The 15,195-nt window shown below is 37.6% G+C and overlaps 1 protein-coding gene across 1 annotated transcript; it reads right to left on the bottom strand.

The window, feature by feature from the left end:
- Nucleotides 1–3,176: 3,176 nt before the first annotated feature.
- Nucleotides 3,177–13,450, bottom strand: LOC140157515 (uncharacterized). The gene is made up of 2 exons (XM_072180740.1): nucleotides 13,342–13,450; nucleotides 3,177–6,495 (listed from the first exon to the last, which is right to left on the bottom strand). Exon 2 carries the CDS (start codon nucleotides 5,298–5,300, stop codon nucleotides 3,546–3,548), a length of 1,755 nt encoding a protein of 584 aa, XP_072036841.1. The 5' UTR covers nucleotides 5,301–6,495; nucleotides 13,342–13,450; the 3' UTR covers nucleotides 3,177–3,545.
- Nucleotides 13,451–15,195: the final 1,745 nt, after the last annotated feature.

Here is a 15,195-nt window from a genome sequence, read left to right as displayed (position 1 = left end):
TTACCCCTTAAACATTGTGTTGAAATCAGTCTTTTGAATAAAATAAACATACACTATCTGTGGTCATCTTATGACTCCCTACATTTTGGTCATCCAAAACTTTATGACCCCCCCCCCTATTCTTATTTCCAAAACTTTATAACCCCAGTATATTTGGGACCCCCCCCCCTTCCGAAGAGAATGCCAGCCCCCTAATGCCTTCGATTTTTGCAGCACCAGTGTATGTTACTAGTCAAAGCTATGTAGATTCAGTACAGCTATGTCCCAGGGGGCCTCAATTTTCACAATGTACACATGCATTTACCAGAGATTTTGTGGCACCAGGATTTTTTTTTGGGGGGGGTGGGGTCGAAAGAAATTGTGTAAAATTGCCATAAAAATTTTCATAATTTGGTTTTTTAAGGCTGAAAGGGGGGGAGGGAGCAAACTGGGGGGGCTTTTAAAACATATCTACCCTTAACACGATTTGCCTTTTGAGCAAATAACACCCCTAAACGGGAATTTTACCCCCTGAACGTCCTTGTGCACGTGATATACAACCCCGGTATACAACTTGAATTGAAAAATTCATTTGTTCAGTTCGGGATATTTACAACCTGTGGTGGCACAATGAATTTTTTTTGGGGGTCCAATTTTTTTCATAATTTTGGTTTTTAAGGCTGAAAGTGGGGAGGGAGCAAACTGGGGAGGGGGCAAGAAAAATATGGAGGGGGGGATGTTTGAAAACCTATTAAATTCCCTTGCTGGCCCATTCAGTGATTTGCTCGTACGGACGATCGTTAAAAATCAGATTTTGGTACCTTTGTCATTGTCATAGATGTGCTTACATAACCTGCTAGTGGTTCAGCCGAAAGCCGTGTATTTTTAAGACAAAATAACTAAGGCATTTTACATGAATCTGTAATTTATAACCTGACAGTAAATTGTATTTGAATGGGGCTTCCACTCAGCGGCGTAGCTGGGATTATTGATAATAGTCGTATGGTATTGCATATCGTATGGATTCTCCATCTCTCAGCCCCTCTTCTCCCCCCCCCCCCCTCTCTCTTTTCCTCTTTCTCCCTCCTTTTTTCCTTGCACTAGGGGGCAGGGGCCAAAATAGGCAATTGCCCCCCTGCAGCTACGCCACTGCTTCTACTTCTATCAGCAGTAGATAGGTATCTACTTCGTCAATACTGCTGTTTTCTTCTGAATGGGACTTTAAGACGGGCAATGTCTTTCTGGGATATACTATTTTAAGGAGGGAAAAATAGTCCAGCCTGGACAGGATTAGAATTGTTGAACAACTTGTACCAACGTGTTTTTTTTGCCGATTGTAGCCAAGACTAAACAAATTCACAGACAATAAAGTACCAAAACTTGCTCAGGGATGTCAACAAAGTAACTGACTTGTTAAGGGTAGCACAATAATTAGGATTATCATGTTTCAATATGGAGCATTTTTTAGCCTATATCTGATAAACTCTCTTCTTGACAATCAGCACCACTCATTTTAAGACATAACAATAAACGTTACCAATAAATCATGATTATTTTATTTATTTTATTTTGTTCTGGCATTCTATGAAATCTACAAACTGTAAAAGCATGTCAAGAAATACGCATTAAAATTGCAATGAGTGACTTGAGTGTCAACTTGTAATGTAATACTTATTCTCTTCGAATGGAGTTAACTTGTTTTTGCAATAGATATGCCCTTTAATACATGTATCAGCCGTTAATACATGTAGATAGATAGCTACCAGTACTTCATTAGTACCTTTATCAGCAGTAGATAGCTAGCTCCTTCATCAATATACATGTATGATGTATCAGCAGTTGATAGCTACTTCATGAATACATGAACCAGCAGTAGATAGGTAGTTCCTTCATCAATACATCAGCAGTGGATAGATAGCTCCTTCATCAGTACATGTATCAGCAGTAGGATAACTAGCTACTTCATCAGTACATATCAGATTCAGCAATAGATAACAATAGCTACCAGTACTTCATCAATACTTGTATCAGCAGTAGATGGCTATAGCTACTTCATTAATACAGTTGATAGATAGCCACTTCATGAATACATGCATCAGCAGTAGTTTATTCTACAAATCATATACTTTGAAAACTTGCTTGATTTATTGTTGTTTAAAATGAGTTACGTACGTTTTACAAAAGAGTTGTTTCAGCCCACTAAACTCAAGAACCACAGGACCTTCAAAAGAATATCTGTGATATTTGAATTCTTCTACACACTCGCTATGAATTGATCAATGCAAACATTGCCAAAGCTCACTACCATTCTGAAGATGCTGTGAACTACCAATTGAAATCGCAAGAGTTTAAAATAGTTGCTGACCTTAAATATTAACATTATTACCGTACTCTATATGCGGTATATGTATAATGAAAATTTGGGTTTTTTGGTATCTGAGTAAGCCCAATAACAAAGTCAGTCTTGCTAGCTTTCACAAGACAAAACTGAATAATTACATATTTAAATGAGTACAAATCCGTTCGCCTTAGCTTGGATTAAGGGATCCAAAATGAGCGTTTATTAACGTTTTAACAGTATTTTTTGTGGGACATGAGAGCACCTCAGACCTATCGAATTGCATTCTGAATCTGAAGCATGTCTTTCTGATATCAAATAATTTTCATTTTTAAAAAATCACAATATCATACAAATTTTATGACAAATTATAAAAATTTGATATTTTTCAAATTTTGATATATAACAGTCCTCGGTAAATTATATAAATCTAATGATATATTCTTAAAGTGTATGTAGCAGGAGGAAAAAGCCGACGGTCAATTGAAAATTTTGACCTTTCATATTGAAGATATGGATTTTTTCCCAAAAAGACCTAATTTTTGTTGGTGTTTTGGGAAAAAAAAATCCATATCTTCAATAAGAAAGATCAAAATTTTCAATTGATCGTCGGCTTTTCATCCCACCTACATACACTTTAAGTATAAATCATCAGATTTATAAAGTTTACTTCAAGTACTGTTAAATATCAATTTTAATGATTTGCCATAAAATGTGTATTAAATTGCTAATTTCAAAAATCAAAATTATTTGATATCAGAATGACATTCTTCGTATTCAGAATGCAATTGATATGTCTGATGTGCTCTAATGTCCCAGAATAAATACTGTCCAAACGTTCATACCCCAGCCCTTAAGCTGAGTAAAAATAAAACCATGTTTCTTGTCCCGGTTTTCAGACGGAGGAGGAGCTTTTTATTTTTTATCGAAAAGTTACCTATTTGGCCCTGTATTTAATGTTTAGAAAAATGCCTGAATAAGGAGACCTCCTTTATTCTACTGTTCTGGTAGGTAAGCCCCCTGTACATGTATATAAAAACAGTACCTTAGGCTGTAGAAAGCATCTCAACTTCCTAGACATCTCTTCAAAAGTTATAAATGAATTTTAAAATATAATAAGAAATTTGAAGCGGCCTCAAAAAAGGAAGTGGGAGAGGATGAGAAACAGGTTTTATTTTTTACTCTGCCTTATCAGTTCTTGGTTATATTATATTCCTGACATCCGAGTTTAGTGTTCTTTAGAAAACTGAATAAATGAATCTACCATTGAGTAAAAATCTGATCGACTTGGATCTCCATGTGCCTGATGATGAGGTTGCGTGCCAGTATGTCTGCTGTGATCAGGTCTGAGTGGTACCATCATAAGAGGTAATCCCCCTACAAATGTCTCTGGAACCTGCACTCTACGACCACTGCTCCCATGTGGCTCACTTTCGGCTTTCATATCGGTACTAGTTACCACATTTTTAGGATTTTCTCTATTTTGTTTCACCTGCTGTGACCTCTTGACCTCATCTCCAACTTTTTTTCCTTTCCCTTGATGACCTCGTTTCATACCCAAATGAACCTGTCTGACATGTCGTGATCTAGTACAGCTAGTGCCAAATCGTTTGTGACAGTATTTGCACTCATAATTACGTTCCCCTGTGTGGACAACTTTGTGATTCGCAAGATTTTGAGCTGTGGAAAATGCCTTGCTACAAACCTTGCATATGAAGCTTTTATCGGAATGTAGCCTTTGTTTGTGCATCCGTAAGTTACCGGCCCAGCGAAAATATTTTCCGCATTGTTTACAATGGTACGGTGTAGCACCGGTATGACTTCTTTCATGCTCAAGAAGATTGCTTTTACATCTAAACTTATGTCCACATTGTGCGCAAACAAACTGGTAACCAGTGTGCTCTTGTTTGTGTCTCTGTAACGAACCGCTAGAAACAAATCCTTTGTCACAAAATTCACACTTATACGGTTTCTCCCCTGTATGAAGTCTTTCGTGGCGATCCAGACTACATTTTCCACTCACTTTCTTACCACAGAATTGGCAAACCAATAACCCTTGCCCTGTGTGGAGGCGCTTGTGTCTATCCAACGCCTTCTGAGTTTTGAAAGCTTTATCACACTCATCACAGAGGTGGGTCCTTTCATTATGGGTCTTTATGTGTTTGTTAACACGCTTTCGGCTGATGAACTTCATTGAACAAATCGGACAATAATGAATTGCCTTTTCAGCAGTGTGTGTCCTCTGATGTCGATGCATTTTGTTCTGTGTTATGAACGTTCTTTCGCACCCCTCATACCCGCACTTGTATCCTTCTTTGCGTCTTTTTATTTGCGCTTCATGTGTGCTTTGATGTTGGTCTCTCCAGTAAGTAGTTTTAAACATCTTTCTGCACCCCTGAATATTGCACCTAAACATTTCATTGCCATGAACGTTTCTTTCATGGGCTTTGCATTCTTTCCACTTGTTGAACATTATACCACAATTTTCTTGACTACATGCGTACACTTTAGCAGGCTTATAATGAATTGGTTTCTTTGGAGGAATATGTCTTTGTCCTTCAGGTACATACTCTGGATTAACATTAACATCATCATAATCTTTGTATTCTATCTTTTTAGGCCGACCTCGTTTTCGTTTGATCGGCAACGGTAGTGTATCACTTGGCATTTCTTCTTTGATGACACGTTTCTTAGGTCTACCAAGTTTTCTTCTGTGTGGTACCCAAGTTTCCTTGTTATGTAGGCTCGATACTGACATTTCTGGACGCTTATCTCGCTTGCTTTGTGACGACTTCTCTTCATTTTCACTATATAAGTTTTCTCTGCTTCTTGAATTTAAACTTACAAGTGCTGGTACAGATATATTTAGAAGCGACGAATCTATATCAGGGGGCCAGTTTTTACTACTTTTTTTGGTATCCGCAACTTCCTTGAAGATTTTTCTTCTAATGCTCCATGTTCCTTCACAACATGCTCTTTCCATGCTGTGAAGTTACAGCAACATACATCACAGCTTTGATGACTCCATTTCAATGCAGTGTTGTCTCCGGTTTCATTATCTGTCCATGTTATGTAAATGTTTATCACACTTTTCTGGACACCAGCTTCCAATCCATGCTCATGTGTTTTTACCACAGTTGCTTTATTTTGTTCTTTCAAACTTTCTTCAGCTGCTAAATCTGGGTTTTCTTTGGAATGTCCTTTGGGTAATTTTTGCAAAAGTGCATCAGAATCAGAAACTGCACAATGAACTTCTTCGGGAACATCATGATGAGCTGCTTTAACTGTCCGATTGTTTTTACTGATTTGACTTGACTTTATCAAGCACAGAACTTCCTTATCATCATGCAGACTGCTCTCACTTTGCTTTTCATGAACTGGGAGATTACATAAGGTCTCTCCTTCCATTCCTGATTTGTTTATCGGTATATCTACGAGTCCATCATCAAGGCAACCCATGCTGCTACTAGCAGCATCCAAAATGTTTTTGGAATCATTTTCATCTGCGACTTTGTTATTATTCATACTACCATCTGACTCAGAGCGACGCTCATCTTGTTCCTTGTTTAGATCTTTCTGCTGATCTGCTTCCATATTACATGCACCTAGAGATTTACCATCAACAGACTTCTCTTTCACCACATGGGAAGAGTCATCTTCCATGGTACTAACATACTTGTCATCATGTTCTTTGGTTAGATCTTTCCGCTGCTTCCACATTACAAGCACCTTGAGACTCACAGCATTACACACTGCAATTCTTCTCAACAGCAAACTTCTCTTCCATCACATGCAGCGAGTCCTTTTCCATTGTACTGTTACACCTCTTATCTAGACTCTGCATCAACTGAACAGACACCAGATCTCCTGGGAAGCCCGATGAACCTTTTCTTATGCAGCTTTATAAACAAACTACACAATTGTTCCATGTGATAATCAAATGTCATGTTTTTACTAGTGTCTTCTTTCAAAGTTTTAGTCTTTTTCCATGTTATTGCGGAGTACCTCTACACACAATGTAGCTTTTCAACACATACGATTGACTTCTTTTTGTAGCTTTACAGACAAACAATATAATTATTCCATGTTTCTTCTTTTGAAGTCTCGTCTTTTAGTGTCTTGGTACTACTGGTGTGGTCAAGTCATCACACAGGAGAGGGATACACACATAATATAATCTGAAACGATAAGAAGTATTAAAGTGCAATAAGTAAATTTGTCAAATAATGATAATAATGAGCATAATGAAAATCTTGTCACATCCTGTGTATGCCGTAAAATAAAATTAATATTAACAGACTCCAAATCTCCCCCTGGTACGTCAGGAGTAGACATAAGGAGCAATAATAATAATCAGCAGGCCAAAGGGCAAATCCACGGGCCAGGATTTGTTGTTTTGTAAATGCAACATAATAAATTCATACTTATGCCAAAATCCCTACTGGCCCACCCACACCCAGACAGAAAACCTCCTGGCCCTATGAGAAAACTACTGGCCAGGGCCAGTGGCTAAATTAGGGCTGCTAAGAATACGCAATTTTATTTTATTTGGAGAGTCCCTGGACCTAACATCAAGTGCTACATGTACCATCATTAAAAAAAAATTTAAAATTTAAAATTGCGGTTTTTTAAAAAAATATTTCGCGGATTTTGAGAGTCCCTTGACCTAGAGTGAAGTACTGCAATCATTTGTGGTTGATTTTTAAAAAATTGGAAAAAAGTTGCCAAAAAATTACAAGTTTGTATCCAAATGGGACCAATTTTTTAGTATAGATCTCGGACTAGATAAAATTCGTCATTTAACATCCTTTTTTTCCCACATGAAGTATAGATCAACAACTTTTGATAGTTTCATCTGAAAGATGTCGGTCTGAATGAGTTTGTCAACTTAAGAAAAGGTCATGCATAGTTTGTCTAAGTTGTGATATGAGTCACAGGAATGGCCTCGTCTGAATCCATGCTGAAATTTGTTAAGTATGTTGTTAGCTCTTTCACGTAGCGGTTCCATTGTCCCACTGGCCCACTACACTTATAAACGTAGATTGCAAATTTGCATGGCGATTGGAGTGTTATCGTCAGACCACCTCGGACTAGTATGTTGTAAGAATCCAAGTGTTTCATTGTCATGATTGTGAGTGGAGAAAAAGGAGTGTTTATTCATAGCTGGTTGCCTGCCCAGAAGTCTGAAGTGGTAGCCACTATTTAGCGTGAATTCTCCGGAAATACATTGACTTGGACTAGTGTCAAATTTCAGGATAGTAATGAGAATAATATTATCTACATAGTACATGTAAATGTCGATCAGGTTACGGACCTTTTTAAGGAGGCTGTGTACTCTCAGAAATGCATGTAGTAAAAGTGCAATAACTTTGTAATTATTCGCGCAAGACATATAAAAGTATACATTTTTAAAAGGCAAGACATCAATAAATCTAAATATAAGTACAGATTTGGGGTAAAAACAAAAATTATGAAGAAAATCACAAAAAAGTGAGTTTTGGGCAATATTTGTTAGGTACATCATAACAAAAAACACTCTTTCCAAAATATTTTATTTTGTTTTTAGCTCAATCTTGAGGCTCCATTCCAAAAACGGTTTTTTTTTTTTTTTGATATTGTTCTTATTTTTGAGATATTGACCATATTAGGCATCAAATTGAACTTTTTAAAATTCACAAATGCCTATTTGCACAAAATGATGCCTAAAATCGGAAATAGACCAAAATATTAAAAAAATGAGAAAACCGTTTCTTGAGTCGATCATGCTTTTTACAATGATCATATTTGCTTACCTATAGATGCTGTATTTATTGAGTTATCGTGTACCTAAATCGTCACTTTACCGAGAAAATGAACATTGAAATAATGGCTGTTGAAGTTTAAAGTGGTCACATTTTGCACTTTCATTGAATCTCACAGGAGAATGCGGCAGTTTTCGTTTCTCTACCTTATATTACGTGAACATCGGGTAAATCCACAGCTCCTTGAGAAGTTTGAGCGAAATCCATTCATAACTTGATATTTAAATCGGGGGAAAGAACTTGAACAAACCCACATTTTATGTGCGGTTTTTAATAGCTTGTCTATTCAAAAGCGTTTTTGTCACCATGGGGTCTTCCTGTTGGTTTTGTTTTGGCTGGGTTTTTTCTCGATGTTCGGGGGGAGTAAGGCAGGTTGTATTAATTGCCCCAGCTCAAGCCATATCAGTAACGTCACCCTTGTGAGGTAGTAACTGCGGCGGGGCTATTCCCCTTCTTGATTGGCTGCCTTACGACCTTGCCAGGCTCGGACCAATCAGATCTCTTGTTAGTGAGCGTCTGGTACTTCGCGGTTTTTTCCCTGTCCAACTCATTCACTTTTTTTCGGCTGGAGCGGTCAGGTTCGTTTGAAAATAGCCTAAGACCCTCTGAGGACAACAGGGCCATGTGTTTTGAGTTGGTAGATTTTTCGGCACCCAAAATTTCCAATTTTTTTTCTCTATGAAAATGCACGCTTTTTGATAAAAATATAATTGTTTGTTAACTAACCCCATAAGTAGGGTGGCCACAATGCTAGCTATTGTGTGTACCCCTGCCTACATACACAAATGTATGGTGAAAATGCAGCAGTTGGAAAACTTTTGGGCATTTTGAATTCCATATAATTTGTCTCCTAACTAGATGGGAGCGTTCACCATAACAGGAATAATTACTGAACAGGTAGAATCATTTTTCCCGTATTTATTACGTCCTCTCATATCGTGTCTGCCGACGTGTTCACCCGTTATCATAATCCCGTGACCCGTCCACGGTACCTTTTTGTCCTTTATTTTTCCTTCTTTCCGTATTATCAATATCATGTCCATATTTCGCACGAGGCGCCGACCGCTGCCGGTCAGCTTCAGTGTGTGTAGGCTGACAACCGATTTTCATAACAAAAAACCCGTTTTTACCCATATTTTCACTGTTTTTGCAGCCAATTCTTGACCGTTTTCAACCAAATAAAGTTTAAACACGTCCCCGTATATTCATCAATCTCCCGTATGAATTTGGCGACATTTGGATCGAAACTGACGGAGCCTTTATAGGCATACATAGATACATACATAGATACATACATAGATACAACATTTCCCTATTTATAGGTGCAAACCCGACTACCTAATTAGATAGAAAATATTCTGCTCGTAATGAAGGTGAATATAGCATTTTTGTACGGTCACACATAAAAAAGTTACGCACAGAATAATTTTTTGTCATCAAATATTTTCCCAAATATGTACAATTATGCTATATTTACAATCTAGACCCTCAGAGCAAAATCCTGTGCAAAAATCAGACAATTTGGTTGTGTAGTTTAGGAAATACAGGCCTTTGAAGGCCAAAATTGGCACATAATAGCGCCCTCAACGGTGAAAATCACATATATTTACCTTAAAAGTCCTGGCAAAAGAGTTATTTTTGTGATTTTAGCCATTTTAAAAATGTTGTAAGCAAATATAGCAATTATGACCCTGGATTTTTAATATTTGCATTTATGAACATTAAATAAACAAAAACAATACATCTCGTGCCTTCTTTGGCTTTATTCCCACAATTATCGCTCCGTGAATATGCAAATTTATGACAAAATCAGGATTTTCCTAAAAATGGGGTAAAATTGCCAATTTTTGAATCTTTAAAAAGGCTGTATCTTCATAGCGGATTGTCCGATTGAGTTGATTCAAGGGTTTTTTTAAATCATTTTGCAGCAGGAACAATCCTGACAGAAAAAGTAATTCCAGGGGTGGGTTTGAAATTTTCATGTGACCACCCTACCATAAGTACAAGAAAAGTATACATTTCCTGACAGGAAATTAAACAGGGAATCCAAAAATGATATTAGTTTCCCAATAGGAAGATTGGTTAGGGAGGTAGTGGACTTTGAATAGCAACATTTTCCATAAAAAATGTTTGATCTTCAGTAATATATATTTTTTACATATTACACCCTATGCTGAAAAGAACATCATATTTGAGTTCCTTGGCTCAAGAGCTTTAAAAATGTATAGGGGGGCCTACTTTTATTGTGATACCTGCTACAGGTTTCGCTGTGTGTGAACATATTTGAAACACACATTTGAGGCATTCTGAATAGGGATTTACACACAAACAGTGCAATTTAAGGCATTATCTGTAATCAAGGGATTTGCACTAGAAATTCACTAAATTTAAAGACAGAGTAACCTTTTTTAGTTTCTAAATGATTGTTCTTAAGTCTTTACAACATAAAACCAATTAAAAGAAGCAAATATATCAATATACCCCCATTTTTTTGGAATTTTTAGTTAAATTTACATATCAATCCTCCATATCAATCCTCGGCTCCACCCTGTCATGTTTTCATTAAAATCAAAATAACTTCAGAATGGTTTATGCTACATAAATTGTTATGGTATCAATACAAAGGTCTCATCAAAAGCTTTAAATTGATAGGTAATTTGTCTAGGTAGGTGACACCCTTGACTTAAAAATACTAAGAATTAGCACAAAAAATCTCTCACAAAAGTACTGCTCCACCCTATCGGTGTACCCAGTTTAAAACGCATGGCCTCAGCTAAAACGGAGCCATTTGACCACTAGGTTTTTGTGAAATCAGTGCTTCCGTGGTGTTTCCATATGAGATGCGCCGCACATGCAGATAGGCGTCGCGTATCTGTGTGTTAACAAATTGCGCGATACGCAACGCAATGCGTTGTTGCGCGCGTGTACCCTGTTGGTACAACAAAGATTTTCTTTCCTTTTAAATTTAAAACACGAGTGGAATGGTGAAATAAAATCCGTAAAATATTGCAGTTGGAGTTTACAAATCTGGATTTTCATTCCTTATACATGTTATATTTATAATTATAATAAACATATGAAGTACAAACATATCCAAATATCTCAATTTCGCGAAAGAAACAAGTCACGTCTAGAGTACACAGCCGCGTTAAGGGAGGTCTAATGAGCGTGAACCTGGTTTGGATGCAGAGGGAGTGTGCCTGTAACAGACACAGCCACCAGAAAAGGACCAGCTCAGATCGCGCGCCAAATAAGTTTGCAGTCCAGAAATTTCATTTTTTCTCAGCCTTGCAAAAAATAGGCAGAGGTGGGAATCGAACCGGGACCTCGGTGTTGTAAAACCTACTGCGTTACCACTGAGCCAACTGACAATCAGCTATGAGAAGTTTGATAGTAATCCTTGATATTGCTGAATAGAATAAATCAATACTGATAGGTCTATTTATCTAATGTACGATGTTATTCAAATTGGCCTATAAACTAGGAATATAATGTGAAATGACTATCAATCGATCAATCAATCAAGTTGTCAAGTTATCAACAATCAATAATAAACCGACGTAGGCCTATCATGGAATATTACTAACTAGGCCTACTAACTAATATACCAAATAAATAAAATAAATACATAAGTCAGTAAATAAATAAATAGGCATAGGCCTAAATAAATAAATAAATACATAAGGCCAAATAAAAAATAAAACATGTTTCACGTCCCCTCCCGCTTCCTTTTTTGAGGTTTCTTCAATTTTATTTTTATTTTTTGAAATTCAGTTATAACTTTTCAAAAAATATGTCTAGGAAGTAGAGGTGCTTTCTATAGCCTTGCTAATATACAAGAAACACTTTTATAAGGTTTTGTGATAGTTAGAGGGGGCCTATCTCTCAGAACCACAAATAAAAAGAGGCCTCCTCCTCTTTCCAGGCATTATTGTATACAGTAAAATAGCTCTAATTATGGGTATTTACACCGATTTTGCGATAAAAATAAAAATAAAAAGCCCCTCTTCCTCCTTTTTTTCAAAAACCGGACGTGAAACATGTTTTTTATTTTATTTGGCCTAATGCAGAATGCAGTTAGTATTTTAGTTGCAAAATTCCAAACATTCTATTCACACATTCTATTATAATTTTCTGCTATACACGCAAAGGACCTGTGCCTTTAATATGTCCGCGCCTAATCAATAATGAGTCTTTCACCATGCTCACACACCATGTTAAACTATTGTATCCCTGCAAGTATTATACTGACCAAGTCCTAACACCTCAATTAAATGGATGCTATAACGTACCCAATCAAGCGAACATATCAAGGTCATATCAGGGCGTTATACAAAGAATGGTCAAAGGTCAACGTTTCCAAAGAAGTATAGTAATAGATGTAGACACAAGCTTTAATGCGGAAACATAAACACATAGTCGCCAGTCGTGTGGTTTTATGAGATTTGATACTGGCGCTGAAGTCTATTGGCTGTCCCAAAATCAGTACCAGACCCGGTTTCCAGGCGGCAATGTGTGTGTTGTTACAAGGAATGCAAACTCATTTTATCAATGAGTGAACCACATAGAGGAATACGACATCTATCGTGAGCCAATCTGCATTCTGTTGCCTGCAAAAGCCGACGATCAGGTAAAAATTCTAAAAGCAGCGTGACTAGATATTTGCGTTAATTTCATGATACGTGTAAAACGCATTGAAAACGCCAAATTGCAGTCATAAAATATATAATATTAGTAAATCACCCAATCGAATGTTAACGTAGGTATGTGGAAAAGAACTGCAATAACAATAACAAACTATGTGCCCAAAGAGTTGTCTTTGGCATGTCGCTTTGAAATATGACCAAAAATATCAAATTTTGGAAAAACGCCCCAAAATTTAAAACAAACACGAACCTTCCAAAATAAATATATATTAGCACTTTCGGCGCCCAGTCACTACCTGCCGCTGTGATTTGGGGTAACTCATTGCTTCCCCTCTCCAGATACCGGAACTTCAAGGTCGCTCATACCCCAGCCCTTAAGGACCCAACATTTTTTTGTCCCTCCCATATTTTCCAACCCCCCCCCCCCCCCAAAGTATTCATGAACACTCCCAAAATTAAAATTAACATTTTTAAGCTTCCTCGGCTCACGTCACCGGGCTCAGTCATTCATGGCACGCATCATGAATGCAGTGTCAGTGAATTCACTGCATTCGTTTGTTTACCGCACATTTATTACCTGGATTCTGTCGTACTATAGATGAATTATACAGTAATAATATGCAGCAGCAAAGGCCACAAAAGAGCAAAGAACAGCTTTTTTCCCCTTTCACAAACATACAGCCCCCAAATCATAGTCGGGTTGCCGCAGAGAGTTGATATTCTTGAGAGGGCACTCTATTCACGTGGTTTCTTTTCCAACGCTAAAAGATCACGAATTTTGGTGGTTTGCAAATGAAAAGTGTCCGCACTATCGATTGATTACGTAACTGTTATGAATAATGTATTAGGTTTTCAATGCAATCGCCTCGACCCATCAATACATATTATCTGTATTTATCAAAGTACTTGGAATAGCAATCTGGTGAGTTCACTGAACTACGCCCTAATACTGATGGAGTTTTAATGGCGTTTAATGGCGCTAATCCTCTCCATACACAGATGAACAAATACAATAGGAGAAGGTCAACACATATGACCTCTATATGACATGTTATATGAGATGTACAACAACCTGAATATCATAAAGATCAGTGTTCGTTTGTGCATATGAACTGCATATTTACAATACTAAATATTAGTCGTTATATATTATGCCAAATATTGGTATTATGACAACACGGTATATGCATTGTATATAAAACAACTAATAGATCCTGCTATCATGGCGTCAGGTCATTGGTTCATCATATCCCGTATGTTTCTTAAAATTCATTCATATTTGAGACAAATTTCTGTGCCCATTTTATAGGCGTACAGGTGGATCCGGTTTTTTGGTCATTTTCATTTCTTTTTGATGAAAGAATTAAGGTTTTCCACTGCACGGAGGCCACTATGTGATACTAATTTAATGCTATATTTATAAATTGAATACGTGTTCCCGATTGGCTCTATAGCGATTTCACAGAAAAGGTATTTCTAGTACAATGCAGCGTCGGACTCTAGCTGAGAGCGTAGTAGCCTAAGTCATGGACTCCAAGAAAGGCTCTCCATACACAAATGAACAAACACAAAGGAAGGTAGTCTCCTCCGTGACCAGCTTGATTTCGATGGAGCGAAAACAAATTGGCTGCAGAGGAGACGGGTAATTTTGCCATGCAAATGAGGTGAGTGTCATCCCCCTGGTTGCCGGCTCAAAAAACACGACTAATCACTCAAATAAAAATTCCTTTAAAAAGAATGTGCTAACCATCGGTGCTGACTCACTTCAGGGAAGCAGTGGCGGCGCTACAGGCGGGGAGGGGGATGGGGCATTTGGCCCCAAATATTTTTCTTGCCCCCCCCCCCCCCACTTTTGAGGTAAACCCCCAAAACTTACGTAAATTTGCCAATCCCCCCTGAAATTCACTTTGCCCCAGCCCCCCCAAAAAAAAAAAAAAAATTCTGGTGCCGCCACTGGCCACTAGGCCCTGATATTCAATATTGTAACGTTTCAATAGGATTTGTATTTCTTTTTCACAAAATATTTGTTTTCACTGTCAGATGTCGTGAACAAATGAGGCAAAACAAAGAAAATCGCTAATTCCACAGGGACGTAAAGTTACGTCAAATATTGGGTATTCGTAACTTTACGAATGGTTACTTGAGTTACGAAGAGTTAAAAGTTTAGTGAAATGGACCCCTGCTCTTTTAGTGCACAGTGACTTGCACTTGATTTTGTCTCTTTTGTCCCTTTCTAATGAAAAAAATGTTTCCATTTTCAATGACTGCCAAAATAATTATCAGTCCCCCAGGGGTATAAAATTTCCGAACGGCTTGCCAAAAATCGCTTGCCCCCCCTCTCGGCCGCCAAAAATCGCTTGCCCCCCCCCTCTCGGCCCGCCAAAAATTCTTTTCCCCCCTCCCTTAAACATGCCAAATTTTTGGGATCCCA

Source organism: Amphiura filiformis, chromosome 7 (genome assembly GCF_039555335.1).
Source record: "Amphiura filiformis chromosome 7, Afil_fr2py, whole genome shotgun sequence".
NCBI classification, from domain to species: domain Eukaryota; kingdom Metazoa; phylum Echinodermata; class Ophiuroidea; order Amphilepidida; family Amphiuridae; genus Amphiura; species Amphiura filiformis.
Note: the sequence above shows the minus strand (reverse complement) of the source record. Positions and strands in the feature narration are given on the sequence as shown.

Excerpts from the sequence above, each read along its gene's own strand:
- LOC140157515 (XM_072180740.1), bottom strand. The coding sequence starts at position 5,300 with ATGGAAAGAGCATGTTGTGAAGGAACATGGAGCATTAGAAGAAAAATC.